Raw genomic sequence first — 21745 nt, 5'->3', positions numbered from 1 at the left:
GAAGGGGGGAGGGGGGATAAATCCACAATGCTGCGTATATTGAAGGTTTCTGGTGTGTGTGTGTATGTTGAAGACGCCCCGGGAAGGTATACATTCAAGAGTTCATTCGCTTTATGATGCCCTGAATGCTACGGAAACGCTCTCAGGGCTCAGCCATCCACCCATCCCGCCAGCAGTGGAGAAACACACAGCCGCTACTGTAAGGTGATACGCTCTCTGACTTCCCTTATCTTTAGTACGGCAGAGAGAGAGAGAGAGAGAGAGAGAGAGAGAGAGAGAGAGAGAGAGAGAGAGAGAGAGAGAGAACCGAATTTAATTACCATCAGGAAACACAAGAGGCTCAGCTGCCAGAGGGAGGGACCCCACCTCACAATACGCCACCAAACTCGGCCCCCTCCTGCCTGACACAACCCGACCCTATGAACTAACCTCCCTGACTTGATGGCTAAAGTCTCGTTTCGTTCCCCACCGACGGAGCCAATCTTAGCATCTCTCCTGTATTATAGATGCGCCACCATGAATAACAAATTAGCTCAAGTGTTACACGAGCCGGGTGAGTGTTTGTTAATGCGAGGTTCGAGTGTAATCTGAGAGAATCTCGAATATGCATCGGTGGTCAAGCAAAGGAAGGGTCCGTTGCAGGCGTGTTGGTGAAGGGCCGACCCCTCTCCTCTTCCTTCCCTCTCCTCCTCTTCTTGTTCCCTTTACTACCCTTATACATCTCCCTTAACCCATCACAAATTAGTCTAATCTCCCTCTTCTCTCCTGCACACGTAGGAGGAAAAATAATGAGATCAATAACGGCAGAGATTCCTGGGAGTGAAGGTGTAGGGAGGCGGCCAGCACAAGTAGCGGATCAGTTGTTGTGTGTAAGTCGGAGCTGAGGAGGGGGGCGGGGCTCTGTGTGGAGGAGGAGAGGAGGGGGGGGCGGGGTCAGGTGGAGGGAGGGAGGAGGGGGCGGCTCTGTGTGGGAGGAGGAGAGGAGGGGGCGGGGCTCTGTGTGGAGGAGGAGAGGAGGGGGCGGGGCTCTGTGTGGAGGAGGAGAGGAGGGGGCGGCCCCAAAGTGAGGAGGAGAGGAGGGGTGGCCTCATGTGGGAGGAGGAGAGGAGGGGGGCGCCTGTGAGGAGGAAAGAGGAGGGGCGGGCCTGTGTGGAGGAGGAGAGGAGGGGGGGCGGGCCTGTGTGGTGAGTGAGAGGAGGGGGGCGGGGCTCTGTGGAGGAGGAGAGGAGGGGGGGGCGGGCTCTGTGGAGGAGGAGAGGAGGGGGGCGGGGGCTCTGGGGTGGAGGAGGAGAGGGAGGGGGGTGGGGCTCTGTGGAGGAGGAGAGGAGGGGGCGGGGCCTCTGTGTGGGAGGGAGGAGAGAGGGCGGGCCTGTGTGGTGGAGGACAAGAAGGGTGGATGGGTGGAGGACAGGAGGGGAGGATGGAGGAGAGGGGAGATGGATGTAAGGAATGGGTAGTGGGTGGAAGGTAGGCTAGAGGGTGGAGGGAGGAGAGAGAGAGGGTGTTAATGGAGTGGAGGTCAGCTGGTCAAAGAGGAGGAAGGTGTTTATAAGAGATGGAGGGGAACCGGATGTTGGGTGGAGGGGTAAAGAAACTACAAGTGGAGTGAAGGTGGAAAGGAGTGGAGAAAGGAGGTAGGGGGAACTAGTAAGTGGAAAGAGGGAGGAGGAAGGAGGAGACAGTAGGTGGAAGGAGAGGGAGGGAGCAGTAAGTGGACGGAGGGAGGAAGGGAAAGGGAAGAAAGGAGGGGGATGAAACAAGAGGTAGAGGGAGAGAAAGGGGGAGAAGAAGTGGAGGGAAAAAGAGGTGGAGGGTGGGAGGTCACAGTGGAGGGAGGCAGCCGGGATTGATCAAGGAGGAGGAGGGGGGGGGCGTGCTTCAGGGTACTCTTATCACCTGCCAGAAAGCCTTTAAGCGACTTCTCAAAGGTACCGCTGATGATGATGATGATGGTGGTGGTGGTGGTGGAGGTGGAAGTTAGGTTAGGTTAGGACTAGATTAGGTTAGGACTAGATTAGGTTAGGTTAGGTTAGGTTAGGTTAAGTTGAGGGAAAAGTGGTTGGAGGGTAAATGAGGGACCAAGGAGGGAAGAGGTCTAGGAGGGAGGAGGGGCAGGAAGTTAGAGTAGGAAGAACAACGTGGGGAGGAGCAGGTGGAGTAGGAAGGTGAGTGAGGCAGGGCAGAGCAGGGCAGGGCAGGGCAGGCAAGGCAAGGCAAAGGCAGGCAGGGCAAGGCAGGGCAGGGCAGGGCAGGGCAGGCAGGCAGGGCAGGGCAGGAGTGAGAGAGGGGTGGTTCTTGAGGTAAATATTCCCGTCAAAAAATAAATGTTTAAAAATGCGGTAACGTCCATTAACATATTTCACGTATGAGCAGCTGAGTGAAGTAATTCCCATGTACTTAACAGTTTATAAATATGTTAAGTACTCAGTCTAACCTAGAAAATATAAAGTAGCATTTTTTTTGTGATTTATTGAAGGAAATGGATAAAATAAAAAATGATAAATGGAAGGATGAAAGGTCCATTAGTTACTTTATGTTCGAGTGGTTTATAGGTCAGGTCAGGTCAGGTCAGGTGAAAATAAACACAGGTGGATGGACGTGTCGGTACACCCTTGCGATCGTGACTGCATGAATAAAAAAAAAAACACCTCACACACACAAACTTTTAATCCCAAAAACGACGTGGAACAAAATCCCAGGCTGAGCTCAACCCATCCAGGGATTTTGTAGTGTGAAGGGATTTTAATCTGTAAGTCTTTTTTTTTTCTCTTTCGAATCCACTGAAATCGGAACCAGATAATCCCTTCAGATTTACACAGATTTACAGTCGCTCTTCCTTGTATCTGGCAACACTGTTTTTAATCCCTCTATGGTAATACTGATTTGGTCGTGTAGTTCAGGTGGTCTCACAAACAAGCAGGTGGTTCCACACAGGTAACACACTACCTGTCCCGAAAACTGTGGACATTTAATTAGTGTGTCTTTATGGCTCGTGAAACAAAGGTGTAGATAAATAATTAGATAAATGAGGGAGATAAAGAATTAAATATATGAAGTAATCGGAGAGAGAGAGAGAGAGAGAGAGAGAGAGAGAGAGAGAGAGAGAGAGAGAGAGAGAGAGAGAGAGAGTATTAAGCTCTACAATGCTACAAAAAACACAATCAGTACTAATAAAACTGCATACCTGTCCTTCCTACACGTGTTATCATACATATGCACTCACAGGTATGTATACATATATATTTTATTCTTTCATACATATACAGAAAAAAAATAATTACTCCCATCCCACATATTACATTATTTTTTTTTGTGCAATATTACCAACAATACCGGAGAGATTGGCCAGTCTCCAGTGTATTTATATAACTGGAGTTTATTTTTTTTTTACTTTCTCTGTCATATCTCAATGGAATTTTATAAAGGTTTATATGTAAGTTTTAACGAGAACATCAGAGGAGTTCTCTTAACACACACAAAAAAACATGAACAGAAAATGTATAAATATTTGTTTATGAAAAAAACACCAGAAAGGTAATATGGTTTTAACTTTTATAATGTGTGTGTGTGTGTGTGTGTGTGTGTGTGTGTGCGTTTGTTGATGATATCTATATAAAAAATCGTAATCATATTAATTTTTCTCTTGACAGCAGAACAAATGCGACAAAAACTGCCTTTATCGCTGAGTTTCTCTAATAGTGAAAAAAAAAATTATATATAAAAAGTAAATGTAAATTTTTTCCCTGAATTCATATAATGTAGATTTTAGCTTAAATTAATTAGAGACACTAGTGATAAACTCTTATTCTTTTTATCAAGTCATTTTAACACAGTTTTGATAACGTGTATTACGAAATTTTTTATTAATGTTTTTATAAATGTTTTCTTATATATTTTGAGTTGTTTTTTTCTTATGATTTTTAATTCAGTTTAATGTGTGTATTTGTTTATTGATAGAAGGGATTTATGATATTTTTTTATTGCTATTCAACTATTTTTTGTAATAGAATTTGAAAACAGATATTGATTGTATTTTTATTTGACAACATATAATCCTTCATAATTAGATTCAAAAGGGTTGAAAAAGTATTTCTTTAAATTTTCGTAATTGAGTCTTCCTTTAAATAGTTGATTACGATTACAGTTGATTTTCCTTCAATAATAAGCAATTTATAAACCGTTTTTGATGACAACCATTTCAGAAATTGTCATACTTATATTAATCTTTTTTTTTTTTGCGTCCGTTTTGATAAGAAACATTTTTCATTTTCATTTCAAATAATTTATTTATTTTTCTAGATAATATTGACTGAGTGTAAATCTAACTGTTTCGTTAATATAAATTTTCCAAACCAATTTTTCGATTTGTTGCGATTTCTCGAATTTTTATTTTTGTTTTCATATCTATATTTTTCTCCCCCAGTGGGCTTAATCATCCCTCTCTCCCCTCTCCCCAGCATTGCAGAGCCAGACCTTGCGACATGTCATCCCTCCCCTTCCTCCCTTTCCCTTCCTCTTCCCCCCCCCTTTCCCCTCCCCCATCAATGCTCAGCCAGGAGACTTTACACTCCACCCCTCCCTACTGCCTTACCTACCCCCTCCAGTATCGGTTAGTTAGTTAGTAGTGATAGTGATGGTAGTGGTGGTAGTAGTAGTGGTGGTGGTGGTGTGGTAGTAGTAATGGTGGTGGTTATAGTGATGGTGGTAGTGATGGTAGTGCTGGTAGTGATGGCGGTGGTAGCAGCGAGAATTCGTTCACTGGTCACCAAATGAATACGATACACATAAAAATAACGAAAGAGAAATGATAAAAAAAAAATAGCCTACGGAATGAAAGAGGAGACTTGCACGTTGCAAATTGGGGGAGGAGGGGGTGGGAAAGGGGGATAGGGAGGGGTGGGGGAGAAGGGTGGGAGGTGGGAGGGGGTTGGTTGCAGTCCTTGTCAATCCCTTCATTTGATCGTTGGTGTTGATAACGCTCTCTATCCGCCTGATGTTGCAAGATTGACAGCCAGGTTGACTCTTGCAATGGTGGTTGGTTGTGTGAGTGATGTAGTAAATGGTTGGCTGGTTGGTTGGTTGTGGTTGATGGTGGTTAGTGGTGGTTGGGGACACTGGGGGGGGGGTGATTGGTTAGGATAGCGGGTGGGTGAGTGGTTGGTTGGTTGGAGAGAGAGAGAGAGAGAGAGGTATGAGCTGAGAGATAATGCCGGTAAGAAATATCTAATTATCTCAAAACAGACAAACGACGTTACAGTCTCATAACCTATCACAAGAAGAGAGATAACGACGAAAGAAAATCTCTCTATCTCTTAAAACAAAAGAGATAATCCTCCAAACTCCCTTAAACTTACTCCAACACTAGAGATAACGCTACAAAGAGTCTCTCTACTGTCTCTAATAGTCTCCACACAAAGAGATAATGGTACAAGCGGCCCGTAATGTCTCCCAGAGCAAGAGATGGCAGTCAGGGGGCACTTGAACAACGCATCAACAGGTCCCTGGTCACCTGTTGGACCTGAAGTGCATCTGTACAGGTGATAATTACTGGTAACGGGCGTGATGCTGTGAGGTTGCGGTCTGTCTGTCTGTGTGCCTGTCTGTCTGTCTGTCTGTGTGCCTGTCTGTCTGTCTGTGTGCCTGTCTGTCTGTGTGCCTGTCTGTCTGTCTGTGTGCCTGTCTGTCTGTGTGCCTGTCTGTCTGTCTGTCTGTGCGTGCCTGTCTGTCTGTCTGTCTGTGTGCCTGTCTGTCTGTTCATATCTCTGTCTCTCACCTTTGTCGCTTACACACACACACAAATTCAATGAGAGAGAGAAGAGAGAGAGAGAGAGAGAGAGAGAGAGAGAGAGAGAGAGAGAGAGAGAGAGAGAGAGAGAGAGAGAGAGATGGAAGAGGAAGGAAAGGCCAACAAAAGAGAAGGAAGGAGAGAAAATACTGGAAAGAAGAATGTCTAAATAAGTGAATAATTGGGTGGAAGGAGAAGAGGAAGACGAAGTAGAAGAAAGAAGAAAAGAAAATGAACAAGGAGTAAAAAAGAAATAATAATAATAATAATAATAATAATAATAATAATAATAATAATAATAATAATAATAATAATAATATCACTCGACCACATTCAACACATCTCCATTAGCCTTTGTACTAAACTTTTATACACATACATACATACATACATACATACATACATACATACATACATACAGACCCGTTTTCTTGGTAGTAATACTTTGTAATTTCTCTTTGAATGAAAGTCTTGGAATATTCTTTGAAAATGCATAAAAAATTTTCTTTCTCCAGTTCACTAAGTAATTCTCTCTCTCTCTCTCTCTCTCTCTCTCTTCCGCTTTCTCTCTTTTTCTCTGTCTCTCTCTCTCCCACCAAAAAAAAATAAAATAAGAAAACAAATAAATACAAATCAAATTAAAACAAAAACATTTAGAGAATTAGACAAACAAAAGTGTCATTGTTATTACCTAAGTCAATTATGATTCTAAAATTACACAATACTCTTTCCAAAAGGTATTCTAAAAGGTAATTATAACCTGCATATATAAATAAAAGTCTGCTTCATGATAAATTCAAGGTGCATTAGCAGTAGAGCTGAGGAAGGGGGGGAAGGGGTGAGGGGGGGAGGGGCAGAGGGAGAGGAGGGGAGGGGGGTGAAGAGGAGGGGTGGGGTGGGAGGGGGGAGGGGGGATTGTCTCTACCTGTGGCACTGTGCCCCAATGTGACCTAAGGATGAGGTTGATACCTTCCTCCGTCCTTTTGTTTAACTAATGGTAGGGGTGGGAGGGAGGAGGAGGAGGAGGAGGAGGAGGAGGAGGAGGAGGAAGAGAAAGAGGTGGGAGGTGAAGAAGGTGGGAGGAGAAAGAGGAAGACAAAGAAGAGGAGAAAGAGAAAGAGGAAGGATGGGAGAAGAAGGAGGAGGAAAAGGAGGACAAAGAGGAGGAGAAGTAGAAGGAAGGAAAGGAGAAGGAGGAGGAGATAAAGAAAGAGAAAGACAAAGAGGAAAAGAATTAGGAGAAGAAGGAGGGGTTATTCGTGGAAGGGGGAGGATGTGATATTAGGGATAAGGGGAAGCCTCCATTAAGGGTAAGGGGGAAGGGAAGGGGAGAGTGAGAGGGGAGGGAGATTGAGACAAGGGGAGGGGGACGCTATAGAGAGGGGAAGAAAGGGGAAAGCAGTCAAAGGGAAAGGGGAAGGAAGGGTGTGGGAAGGGGCCGAGTCACTCCTAGCCAGTGTCCCTTTCAGCCTGGTGATGGTGGTGGTAGTGGTGGTGGTAGTGGTGGTAGTAGTGGTGGTAGTGGTGGTAGTGGTAGTGGGGCTAGTGGTGGTAGTGTTGGTGGTGGGAATGGTGGTGGTGACGGTGGTAGTGACGGTGACAATGGTGGTAGTGGTGTTGGTGGTGGTAGTGGTGGCAGTGGTGGTGGTAGTGGTGGCAGTGGTGGTGGTAATGGTGGTAGTGTTGGTGGTGGGAATGGTGGTGGTGACGGTGGTAGTGACGGTGACAATGGTGGTAGTGGTGTTGGTGGTGGTAGTGGTGGCAGTGGTGGTGGTAGTGGTGGCAGTGGTGGTGGTAATGGTGGTAGTGAGGCAGGGCGGTGTAATATTTAAGATACATTTGCATGTGTCTAGAGGGAGTCAGGCTATTCTCTTCAGACAACACACACGAAACATTTGGTCTAACGTCTCGCTAAAACATTTTTTACTGAGCTTTAAGAAACACCTTTTTTTGTGAGTTTAGTTTAACATAAATAATTGCTTCTTGGTATTCGTAAATGAACGCTACGTAACAATTCGTTAATAAACTCTTGGTGAAGTCGGATGAACGTAACTATGCACACCTTGTAAGTGGTAGATAGGCGTCAGAAATGTTGTTAAGAGTTAATGATTGCTTGGGTGAAATTGGTAAACAGACGTAGAGTGAAATCCGTAAATATAAGCTTCGTGAACTTAGCTAAACTTAAATGAACGCTTCCTGGAAAAAAAGAACTCTCTCAGAGCTGGACCTGAGAGAAAATTCCAGTAAGTTTGAGACAAGAGAAGTGTTCGGCTAATGTAACTCTTGTGCCGGACAGTGAGTTCTCTCTTTTTTACATTTCATTAAACCGGAGTCGTGGTGTAGCGTTTATTGCAGCCCTGCAAGATTGTTTTAACCCTTTGAGGACGATGGTTTAACCCTTTCAGGAACAGCAGCAACAGCACATATGTTAGTGTGTGTGTGTGTGTGTGTGTGTGTGTGTGTGTTATAAACGTTTAATTGCACATTAAAGTTAACTGATTTTTAAAAACCCTTTTAATAATTTCCTTCGTTTGATATTTCTGTTAAACTTGCAAAAGGTATATATATATATATATATATATATATATATATATATATATATATATATATATATATATATATATATATATATATATATATATATATATATATTGAGCATCTAGCTTTCTGCCTTATGCAAGACATCTTGAACAGAGACGAAAGCCATGTGCTCCATTGCTCTCCCTTTTCCTGTGTGGTTTTATCGACATTTATTCCCTGGGTCTCAATGCTCCACTGTGGGATCTACATGGATATATATATATATATATATATATATATATATATATATATATATATATATATATATATATATATATATATATATATATATATATATATATATATACATATATATTGGCCTCACCAGAGGACAATTCAGTACGTTACAATAAGACTTAGAATGCATGTAAAAATGTTTTGCGCACCGACAAATCAGTTCCAGGAAGAAAGGACATAACTCACCTAGGAACACATGAAGTGCCTAAGTGACACACGCCGCTGTAAACACATAAAGCACCACATCAAGACTGGCGCACATCACCACCAACTTGTACCATACACCATAACATACATGTCACATCTACTTATTCTTGGAACAAACATGAACACTGAATGACAGAACCTTCAACTTTAACAGTGTACCTAAACATACACATCATACCTGTCTATTTCTAGAACAAACATTGACAGTAAATGACAGTAATGCAACAACTGCTTTTGAAAAACTCCACAATGCAATTTGGTGCAGCAGAGTTTTGTGTTGGCGCGTGTGTCGGGATTCACAAACATTCTCAGCATTAATTTCATCTCGTATCTTGTGTTAAACGATCGCATCTAGTCTAGGAAGAGTCTCAGTGTATTTACGGAGACACTAGATGTTATTTTCTGCCTTAGCTTAAGCCAACCAGGTAAAAATCTTCATCACATCTCCACTTACGAGTAAAAATCAACTTAAAATCTTTAAGAATTCGAAATCCTGGATGACGTCACTCACCTGCCAGACACACAGGTGAGGATGTGAATTAAGCCCAGGTGAAAATACCTTAGAAACACTTCTTGGGTAGGACAGACAGACAGACAGACAGACAGACAGGCAGGCAGGCAGGCAGGCAGGCAGGCAGGCAGGCAGGCAGGCAGGCAGGCAGGCAGGCAGGCAGGCAGGCAGGCAGGCAGGCAGATATACAGAAAAATACATATAATTTAGAGTATGTAAATCTATGGACACTACAGCCAGATGTTACAATATTAACACTACCACTTTCCTCCCTGGTATACATAGCACAGTCTGTATTAGCTATGTATGATTTTATTCATTATGTAGAAGACCTGGTCGCTGTGGCCTGCCAGTCGATGTCACAAGCTGGTATTTATTGCTCAGAATAACTCAGATATTTGTGTATTTATTGTTCACCTAAATCATATCATTGTATTATGTATTCCTCTAATAAATTATATCATTATATCTTTAATATTTTAGTTAAGTAGCATCATAGTGTATTTATAACTCACGGGAGGTAAATAATAGCATTTTATAGTTCTCTTGAGTAATGTATTGATATGTTTCTTGTTCGTGTTTTAATTTTTGCTTCCGAGCTGTTAGAATGTTTTGTTTTTCCTGTTGTCTAGTGAACGCGAGCACACACACACACACACACACACACACACACACACACACACACACACACACAGACACACACACACACACACACACCAAAGGCGTGAATTTGTTTAGGAAGTAGAAGTTGTCGCCAACACAACAACAAGCTGTATGACTCAGTGTCTAAGAATAATCCGAGAAAACCGGGCAACTCGCTTAACAACTAGAAGCTACTGACGTAAAAGACTTGCCCATAGTTTCCCATACACATGAGAAATAACCTAACCTAACCTAACCTAACCTAACCACCCTGTAAAAAAAGGGCCACAAACTCTATATAAAGAGAGAGAGAGAGAGAGAGAGAGAGAGAGAGAGAGAGAGAGAGAGAGGGAAGTGAAGGTATGATTCTACCTGTCCGTATGTTAGTCTTTACTTAATCAATAATCTCTAAGTCATTATCAACCATTATTACCAAATTATTCAGATATAAAATGAAAAAAAAAATAATTATGGTGAAAATCTCTTAACTTTTAATTATTCCTTAATCACTACTAATTACCCCATAAAGGTACACCTACAGGTAAAATTCCCCTCTTAAATTAATTCAATAATTTCTATTAATTTATCAAGTAATTGTTCGTCAGTTATTTGTTTCAGGTGATTAACGGCAGCCAATTACCGCTTTCGAGTTCTGTTGTGGGTGATTAAACAAATGATTAGTCTTTAATTGCTTCTTGGCAGGTAAGGCAAGGTGCTTAGTATTAATTAGCAAGGTAATAATTCAAGATTTGCTGACGTCTTTCGTGACCTGACTGATGGATGTCGTTTAGACGGACCTGAGGGAGGGTTTTAGTGTGTTTCATTATAAGTTTGGTTTAATTCAGTCAATCGTTAATTGTAACAAGATGCGTCCTCTCTCTCTCTCTCTCCCTCTCTCTCTCTCTCTCTCCTCTCTCTTTCTCTGTGTGTGTGTGTGTGTGTGTGTGTGTGTGTGTGCTCTAAATCTGCTCAATAATAAAGTGTAAGTGGCCTTCCATCTCAGGTCACCTCCTTCCTGGGACCTCTCGATAAAACCAGGTCAAATTGGGTTTCTGAGAACCAGTGGCTCTCAGGTGCGACAGGTGAGATGACCCTTCATACCTGGCCAGTGGCGAGTGAAGGTCTCTCTCTCTCTCTCTAATTAACTCTCACTCTCTCTTTCTTTCCTAAACATCAATTTCCTCCTCATGTATCTCCCCCTCTCTCTCTCCCTCTCTCTCTCACTCTCTCTTTTTAATGACCTCTCACTCTACTCTCCCTCTCCTCTCTTCTTTCCCTCCACTTTCTCGTTTTTCATCTCATCTATTTTACTCTCTCTCTCTCTCTCTCTCTCCCTTACCCTCCATCCTCTTCTTCTCTCCTTCTTTTCCATCCATCACTATTCTCCGTCTTCCTCTCATTCTCAAGCTCCCTGTTATTCATTCTCCCTCCCATTCACTCTCACTTCAAAATCACCCTCCTTCTCACATTCTCCCTCCCACTCACTCACCTTATTCTCCCTCTCATCTTCCCTCTCCCTTCCTCTTGTCTCGATTACTGATGGACTTTATTCTAATTACAGGACGGAGGAAGGAAAGCTCTTGATAAGTCTAGGATAAAAAAAGAGGAGAGGAGAAGAGAGAGAGAGAGAGAGAGAGAGAGAGAGAGAGAGAGAGAGATTACTAGTATTATAAAAGGCAGGAGAATCCAGCCATTCTATAATGAGATAGGTATTTTTCTCTCCCTTCGTATTATCAATCAACGCCAGTAATTCTTCTCCCCTTCTCCTCTTCTCTCTCCCTTCTCCCCATTCCTCCTCCTCCTCCTTCACCCTCCTCTTCCTCCATCTTCCTTATTCTTCTTTCTTCTTCTCCCTGTTCCTCCTTGCTCCCTTATTCCTCTTCCTGCTTCATCTTCCCTCCCTTCTCCCTCTCCCATCTCCCTCTCTTCTCCCTCTTCCAGCCCCCTCACTCCTCCTCCCTTTTTTATATCAGGTAAAACACAGGTAATTCCTCTTATGACGTAATAACTAAACAAAAAGTGTGTGGACGTATTATAATCACACACACACACACACACACACACACACACACACACACATATATATATATATATAAATAAAATATACATACATACATGCATACATACATACATACATACATACATACATACATACATACATAGAAGATGAGACCCCGGGGAGTATTTGCATATCGACATGACTGTTGGTTTAGAACTGATGACAGATAAAGTGGTAAAGGAACTCAGGGGTCAGGCGTGGGCGTGGGGCCGTGGGTAACCGGGGGTAGAGTGGGCGGTGGGGCTGAGGAATGTCGAAGAGAGAGAGAGAGAGAGAGAGAGAGAGAGAGAGAGAATATGACGGGCTTACAGACAGACTTACCCATAAAATGAATTACATACAGACAGATGTACACATAGAATGACTTATAGACAGACAGACAGACAGAAAGACAAAAAACACAGACAGATACACAGACAGACAGATAGATACACACAGACAGACAGATACAGACACAGACAAAAACACACACAGACAGACAGATACAGACACACTTCTCTCAGCTCTGCAGGAGGCACACAGGGGTCCACCTTCTAAATATGGTCGCTGTCAGGTGATAAGAGACGCTTCATTTGAACACCAAAGCTTCGGCTCACAGGTTGGGAACATGATTCGCTTACTTGTTTTCCTCAATCACACCTTTCGTCCCAAACTTGGCTCGACTCTTCGTCTTTTTTATAATAATTTATCTGAGTAATTTTGTATTATTTTTAAGTGGTTATGAAAGGAAGTTTGTAGTTAAAGTTTTGGTTTGTTTAGATCTTCTCATTTTTAATTATTCCCGTCACTGGTTCGAGCTAAATTTACCTCACAGTTTGGATGGTAAAAAGGTTCGTTATTGGTTCGAATAAAAGCTTCACTGATGGTTCAAGTAGACAGCATAGATATAAAATTTCACTTCTATTCTATAAATTAAATACTAGTTTCGATAACAATTATAATTTGTTCGAGACAAAATTACTTCAAAGTTGGTTACATTAACTATGATCTTTACTGCTTCGAATAAATGGTTCACTGAACAATGTAAGTGGACAAAAGTAAACAATATACGTATATAAACTTAGTGTATATGTATAATGTATAATATTAATTTAGATAATTTTAATCATCGACCATAATTGCCTCACAGTTCTAAATAATAATAAATGTCATTATTTTTTCGAATATACTGTATACTTCACTCAAACGTTAAAACTGCTGTCAAGCTTTTTTTCAGTGACACGTGACTTGCTCTTCGTCTTAAGCTTATCATCTTCTCTATCTCACCAGCCAGAAAAACAAAATTCATACAACATCAATCAGGATTATGCCTAAAATAATATTCTCGCCCCGGAGTATAAAGCAAATGACACAATGGCTCTTGTTTAGGTTTCGTCTACTCGTTACTTTATTAAACATTCAATTACATCAGCATCAAAGTTTTCCCCAGGAAGTTCTTGAATGTGAAATGGGACTTTAAACCAAGTTAAAAATTCATATATGCGGTAAGTTAGGTTTTGGTTAGATTATATTGGTTATAAAGCAATAAGGTGTAACCGAAGCCCAAGCCATGGTAACCCACACGGAGACATGCCTTGAATATGTCGACTGTCACTTGTTTTCTATTGTTCTCCTCACCTGGGTCACTCCCGCACCAATGTTGTCATATTGTGAGCGAATAATAGTCCCTCTTAGCATATTTTTTCACCGCTAGTCCCTCAGCTAATAGGCTATAATTACTGCCACGCCAATCACACCAGGTAGATCTTAATAGATTCTTCGATTTTATAAGACAATAGAGGTTCAACAGTCGTAGCAATCGAAGGGAATCTAATCGTAAAGAAAAAAATAATAAAGAAAAGACTGGCGTTACTCAAGAGGACCGTGATCCGACTGGGGCGACACAGATCTTAATCGCTGTGAAGAGGATGTCGTCGACCAGATGAAATTCGGACAGGTTATTGACGATGTTGTGACGACGAGAGAACACCTCAAACATGACGATGACGACTATGATGATGAGGACGATGACGATGATGATGACGATGACGATGATGACGACTATGATGATGAAGATGACTATAATAAAGGGAAAATACCTGGGGTGGTTGATATAATTGTTTCTATATACAACAAAGCGTATCACTAATTAAGGAACAAAATGATGATACTATATTCATTCACCATCTAAAAAAAAAAATTTCCATACAAAAAAAAGAAAGTATTTACAGGTAAAATCCAAAATAGCGAATTAAGGGACCCAAATATTAGATACAAGGCAGGTATACAGCAGCACCTGAGAGTGGGTATGATGATGACCTGGGACACACACACACACACACACACACACACACACACACACCTGACGAATAGCAGACCGAAGAAAAAGCAAAAACACCAAGAGGAGGCGGGAGAGGATGAAGAAGAAGAAGAAGAAGAAGAAGAGGAGGAGGAGGAACAGGAAGAAGAATAAGGCCTCTGGTATTAGAAAGTCATCATCATAAAGCTGAGAGAGAGGACGGATAGGTTTTCCAGATCTATAGGTTTCTCTTGGAAGATGGAGAGAACCTTCTGGGAACATCTCAATTCTTCTTCCTCTCACTTCACCCGGGCCGATGACGCGCCACAATGAACCACACACGGCAGCATAATACACAGGTATACGGCGGGGGCGGTGCATGGTGCGGGCATTGTGGGTTTTATATGCCAACTGGGTGTACTGTGTGTGAGTTGAGGAAAAAACCACAAGTGGGTTTGTTTTCAGGGTTTAAGGATAAGGGTTTTAAGTGTTTTTTAATGAGGTGGAATTTTTAAAGTGGTTTAAATTTTTTTTTGTAGGGTTTAATTTTTGTTTTGTGGGAGGTGGCGGTGTATGGGTTAGGGGTGTTTTTATTTTGGGGTGTTTGTTTTTTGTTTTTTTGTTTTAAGGGGGGTTTAAATTGGTTTTAAGGGGTGTATATTTTTGTATGGGGAGTGTAGATTCTGTGGGAGTCTCTATGGGTTTTCTCTCTCCCCACCTTCTCCCAAACCTTCTCCTCCTCCTCCTCATCCTCCCTCATCCCGTCCTGTCCAACTCTATCCCTCCCTTCCTCCCTTCTGTTCCCACTCTCTCCCACACTCTCCCTACTACTCCCATCCCTCCTCTCCCCCTAACCTCCCCCTACCTTCTTCCACAGCCCCCTCCCTCCTCCCTCACCCCCTAACCATCACCCACCTCCTCCCTCTCACCCACCTCCTCTCTCACACCCTCTTTGCCACCACACGCACGATGAACACACAAGCACAGTGGCCAGGTTGGTGCTTGAGGGTAATAGCTACTAAAAGCAGTCAAGCGTAGAGACCTATCCTGGCTCCCTCTAGTGATAGGTTAGGCTAGGTTAGGATAGGTTAGGATAGGTTAGGTAACTGATCTAATCTGACCTAATCTAACCATCAGGTGAGCAATATTAATGGAGCCGGTGATTGGCCAGGTACAGGCTGGTCATTTACCTCGGTAATGAGCAGAACGACTAAAATGAAACGAGTGTATTACCTGTCCGCTGAGCATGATGACCACGCCAAGGTGACCTCTCTCTCTCTCTCTCTCTCTCTAATTATATTACTTTACCTAATTTCTACTCCCATCTCCCCTACGTAGATTTAGCGGATTATGTGACCTCTCCTGGTAGTCTGTCTTTCTCATCCCCTCCTTTATCAGCGTTATCTCTCTCCCCTTCCACACACACACACACATACACACACACACATGGTCAGCTCTCTTTAACTTATCCCTTATATATAGCCAATTCCCTCCCCCTGTTTAAGTGTGTGTGTGTGTGCGTGTGTGTATGTGTGTGTGTGTGTGTGTGTGTGTGTGTGTGTGTGGGGCGTGTATGTAGCCAGGCAGTTTGCAGGGCGTGGGGGGAAGGTCAGGGAGAGGGCGTGCAGGGAATGGGAGAATGCAGGGCGTGGGGGCGTGTGTATGAAGTGGGGACATGGAAGGAATCTAGGTGGGAGACGTGCAGGGCGTTGGTGGTCAGTGGAGGGCGTGGGAGGCGTGGAGGGCGCGTGGGGGCGTGGAGGGCGTGGGAGGCGTGGAGGGCGGGGGGCGTGGAGGGCGTGGGAGGCGTGAGGCGTGGGGGCGTGGGAGGGCGTGGAGGCGTGGAGGGCGGGGGGCGTGGAGGGCGTGGGAGGCGTGGAGGGCGTGGGAGGCGTGGAGGGCGTGGGAGGCGGAGGGCGTGGATACACATATAACAGCTACATACGCTCGTGTGAGTCAGCAAGTTCCTCTCTTATTTGCTCTTCCTACAGCTTCCTCATCAATCTTGCCTCCTCCTCCCTCCTCCTACCTCCCATGTATACATTCCTCCTCCTCCCTCCCTCCCTTACCTCCCATGTGTATACATTCTCCTCCTCCTCCTCCTACCTCCCATGTATATTCCTCCTCCTCCTCCTCCTACCTCCCATGTATACATTCCTCCTCCTCCTCCTTACCTCCCATGTATACATTCCTCCTCCTCCTCCTTACCTCCCATGTATACATTCCTCCTCCTCCTCCTCCTTACCTCCCATGTATACATTCCTCCTCCTCCTTAAAACTAAGAAAGTACTGAATATTTTCCTTTCGCTTTTATAATGGTGTAGAGAGTGATGGTGTGTGTGCGTGTGTGTGTGTGTGTACGTATATTTTCTATCAAAGTCACGTATTGTACATTGCCAAACACCCACGTCTCTACATGAACAAACATATACCGCTAAGCCACGTACATACACAGACATCCACGCCACGCACGTACACCAAGAAACGTACGTACAGTTCCGTTCAGAAGTTCGTGGTACACTGGCGGTGAAGGGTGCATAGTCTGTTGTACCCTTCCTGGACGACAGGTCACTACGCCGACCCTCCCACCAACACACACAGTGGAGCTGGCAACGGAGCAGTGTGAGTCGAACGAGTACTCATAAAAAAAAGAGATTGGAAGGATATTATTGTGAATATCGGCCAACGTTACTGCTGATGGGTGATGAAGATGTGTTAATATCTTGTTGACGAGAACAGAAATCTATAGTGATAGGAGTATCCACTTGAATATCAGAATGCAACTGGGAAATTAGTTTCGAATGAACAATCGTCTTATGTATGATTAATGGCAGCATTACGGCGATAACGATTAATGGCAGCAGTACGGCGATAACGATTAATGGCAGCAGTACGGCGATAACGATTAATGGCAGCATTACGGCGATAACGATTAATGGCAACAGTACGGCGATAACGATTAATGGCAACAATCGCCTTATGTATGCTGGCTGTCTCGTATGGCCACCGGGATGGTTAAGGGGGGTTGCCTCTGCCTCCGCGATAATTGCAGATCATCTGCCGGGGTGGTCCTCCGAGGGGCTCCTGCTGTCCCTAGTAACACACTACAACACACCCATAGTCAGAGTGATTGTGACACTCTAGGTTTACCTAAACTGTAAATTTACGTTTCAAATATAAAAATGGTTAGAAATTATATGCCAGCTTCCATAACTCTACAACATAATCTACACAATAGTTTTAATATGAAAAGAAGGTTACAGTAGTGATTATTATTCCCAGATAGATCACCAATTTCAATAATATCCAAATTTAGCCTTGCCCATACATAACTACCCACAAATAGTGATGATGAATTTGGCTGTAAATAAACTTAGGTTAGGATTCCTCTATCTACCTATATAAATATTAAAATGAAGTTCCGTGGTCGAGCTTTTCCGAATCTTTACCTTTGCAGGTCTCTCATTCTCTATCCTTCATTGCTGCTATGGTCCGCTCCTTTGTTGTGACGGTTATAACTTACCTAAGCTCTCCTGCCATCATCTTATCCACTTCACCACAGTTGTGGGGGACAGGCCAACTTCATGTGCCATACCCCGTATGGAGAGACCATTATCACGGAGAGCGATGATGCGACCTCTGAGCACCAACTTCTCGGCTCTCCGGTTCATGTTGGCTTGGTGGAGCTTCTGATCACTCTCATCAGCGGCAAATAACGACACACACACACACACACACACACACACACACACACTGTATATATAGCTTGAGTATTATACGACAAACTTTAAGTAATGAATACATTGAAGACTCTTGATATATGAGCTCTGTTCACCTACTTCTTAAGGTGTTCATTCGAAACCAATTTCTCTATTGTATTTTGATATTCGAATGGATACTCCTATCACTACAGTTTTCTTCTCTCGTCAGCAGGATATTCATATCAAAATCCTTCCCATCTCCTTTTGATGAGAACTCGTTCGAATAAAACTGCTCCGTTGTCAGTTCCACTGTGTGTGTTGGTGGGAGGTTCGGCGTAGTGACCTGTCGTCCAGGAAGGGTACAACAGGCTATGCACCCTTCACCGCCAGTGTACCACGAACTTCTGAACGGAACTGTACATATAACCCCACGCCACGTACAACAACAAAAGTACGTACATGTTTATCCACGCCACGTACAAGCTAACTAATTAATATCAACACAGTAGAGGCAAGCAGTAAATCACCTCATCTTTTTCTCTCATCTTTACTAAACCATATTTTTACCTCCGCCCCCGTCTCCCCGTCTCCGCCCCGTCCCCGCCCCGTCCCCGCCCCCCAAAGTTCTTTCTCTGCTAATGAATCACCCGCGAAAAGATTTATATTGTAATTAACTCGAACTTCGCGATTATTTTTGTTTTATTTCGTGACGGAGGAAGGGAATGGGGGTGTGAGGTAGGGAGAGGGAGGTGGGAGGTGGGAGGGAGGGAGAGGGAGAGGGAGGTGTGGAGGTAGGGAGAGGGAGAGGAGGTGGGAGGTAGGGAGAGGGAGAGGGAGGTGTGAGGTAGGAGAGGGAGGAGGGAGGGAGGTAGGAGAGGGAGAGGGAGGTGGGAGGTAGAGAGGGAGAGGGGAGGTGGGAGGTAGGGAGAGGGGAGGTGAGAGAGAGAGGGTAAAGGGGGAGTGGAAGGTGTGAGGGGAGGGGGTTAATTCCTGAACACTGTAGCGATGTAGAGATAATTGTTTTTAATTACAACAGTAGACATATAAATAACATATTATTATTATTATTATTATTATTATTATTATTATTATTATTATTATTATTGTTATTATTATTATTATTATACACAAAATTTCCATATTTTCCTTTTAATTTACTTCAATAAACATCCAATATCCGCACATGAAGGAAAAACAATCCCTCTCGCTTGACAAACATCCACCAGTCAGATCAGTGAAAAGTAACAGACAACACAGAAAAACTAGATTACATTCCTCCCCACTCAGTCTCATTCCCTCTCCTCTTCTTCCTCCATCTCCTCCTTATCTTCCTCCTCATCCACCCCTTCCTCCACCTCCACTCCTTCTCCCACCTCCCCATCACCTCCACCCCTTCCCCAAAAAACCCCTTCCATCTCCTCCTCCACCCCTTTCCTCACCTCTACCTCTCCCCTCCCTCCTCAGACGTGGGTAACTAACTATCCACATCGGGACTACAGAAGACGCCGATAACACCCATGGCAAGAGTCCCACATTTGATTAATGGTTGTGGTGCGGGTACTCACTCCTGGATACCCGCTGGCACCTGTCATCCACCTCTCTCTCTCTCTCTCTCTCTCTCTCTCTCTCTCTCTTGTGTTCCCCACCAATAAGATCTTGAGGCGAGGAGTTGTTCTTGTGATTAATTTTGAGGGATTAATTATGATTATCGAGGATTAATTGGGATTATTTGGGATTAATTTGTAAATATTTGTGGTTTGTTGTGATTATTTGTGAATTATTTGTGATTTTGTAAAAGGAACTTGTGATTATATATAGTGGGCCTGTGTTGATGCCCCTGTTTCATATATACACTGCATACAAATACACTAGAATACATGATACATTCCTGCACTAATTAAATCTGTCCCTGTATGTATAACTGTATTTTAACATGTATCTGTATTTGTACCTATGCCTATACCTGTATCTGTATAATGATGTACCTAACACCCCTAAGGACGGTGCAACTCAACACAACACAATACAGCACAATACAACACAATACAGCACAATACAACACAATACAACACAATACAGCACAATACAACACAATACAACACAACACAACTCGATTACCCAGGTAGACTGAGGGTCTTAGGGACACAACTTGAAGTTCGCCAGGGTGTCATGGTGGATGGATCAAAGGAGGTATTTCTTCACACACAGAAAGAGTTAGACCTATGGAACAGTCTACCAGCTCAAGCTATGGAAGTGAGAATAATACTAGGCTTTAAAATAGCCCTAGACAAGAACAATGGAGAGCTACTACACTAGCCACTGGCCTCCCTCCCTCGTTATGGCCTCCTATGTCCACCTTTAGTTTGGGTGGCCATTAGGTTAATCAGGAAAATACTAGTTCCTTCTCCTCTCCTTACACCTGTACCTGCAGCTTCTATAAACACGTTATTAAAACTCAGCGTCACTTTCTTCCATGACCATTTCGATGCCACCAGGATTAAGTGTTCTTAAGCTAATCCTTAACTTATGCCTATTGCAACAACGTATACATGTAGCCTGTGAGAGAGAGAGAGAGAGAGAGAGAGAGAGAGAGAGAGAGAGAGAGAGAGAGAGAACGGAGGTGGAACTGCATTCCTTCTGGCTCGCCTCTCGACTGTCGCTTGTCTGTCGTCACTGATGAATTGTAGGTAAGCTACGTGACTCCCAGCGAGCTCACTACACAACTGAATTCTCTCTCTCTCTCTTCAATCCAACCGTCCACTGCTGTTTCTTTCTCGCTCTTTCTGTCTTTAGTTCATTCTCCCTCTCCGTCTCATTTTCCTCTCTCACCCTCCTTCTATCTCTTACCCCTATTTCTTTCTTCTCTCCTTTCCCTCTCTTTCTCTCCCCCCTCTCTCTGTCTCCCCCCTCTCCCTCTCTCTATTTCCCTCCCTTCCCTCTCTTTCTCTCCCCTCACTCTCTTTCTCTCTCAAAAAAGAAAGCCAGAGAAAATTTATGACAGTTTCCCAAGTGGAGAAAAGTCTTGGCGCCACTTGGATTATTTTCTTTCATTAATACAGTGTGTTGAGGCGACCTGGTGAAGCCGACGATGAATTACTGGTCAAAGTTGTTACCAGAAACTTGTCAGCTGTAAACGTCAGGGCCGATCTGTCTCTCCCTTCCACGAGCAGTTGACGGATGGAGGATGGAAGAGGAGGAAGGGGAAGAGGAAGAGGTGGTAAGGTGGATGAGAGAAGGGGGAGGAAAGGAGGTAAGGTGGAGGATGAGAAGGAAGGGGAAGAAGAAGAGGAGGTAAGGTGGATGAGAGAAGGAGGTGGGGGGGGTAGGAGGGAGGTGGAGAAGAGAAGAAAAGAGGAGAATGAAGAGGAATAGTGACGATGAAGGATTAATCTATCGTCCTAAAAGGGTTAAATCACTGTCTTTAAAGGGTTATATCATCGTCCTCAAATGTTAAGAAAAAAAAATCTCCATATTACGAGATTTTATGTAGAGATAAAGACCCAAATCCTCCGACTATTGGGTTAAGTTATATATGAGTACGAGTCTCTGTCATCACCCTCACCATATATGAGTACGAGTCTCTATCATCACCCTCACCATATATGAGTACGAGTCTCTGTCATCACCCTCACCATATATGAGTACGAGTCTCTGTCATCACCCTCACCATATATGAGTACGAGTCTCTGTCATCACCCTCACCATATATGAGTACGAGTCTCTGTCATCACCCTCACCATATATG

The 21745-nt window shown here is 43.5% G+C and overlaps 1 protein-coding gene across 1 annotated transcript in view; it reads right to left on the bottom strand.

Annotated features, from left to right (window-relative positions):
- LOC121868215 overlaps window positions 1–17970 on the bottom strand; it is a 102719-nt gene extending 84749 nt beyond the window's left edge. The window contains exon 1 of the mRNA XM_042368527.1: window positions 17895–17970. Within this exon, the coding sequence (XP_042224461.1) occupies window positions 17895–17970 (76 nt within the window). The remainder of the gene's footprint in view (window positions 1–17894) is intronic.
- Window positions 17971–21745: the final 3775 nt, after the last annotated feature.

Source organism: Homarus americanus, unplaced genomic scaffold (genome assembly GCF_018991925.1).
Source record: "Homarus americanus isolate GMGI-L3 unplaced genomic scaffold, GMGI_Hamer_2.0 scaffold19318, whole genome shotgun sequence".
In the NCBI taxonomy this organism is placed as follows: domain Eukaryota; kingdom Metazoa; phylum Arthropoda; class Malacostraca; order Decapoda; family Nephropidae; genus Homarus; species Homarus americanus.
This window is presented reverse-complemented; position numbering and strand designations above follow the sequence as displayed.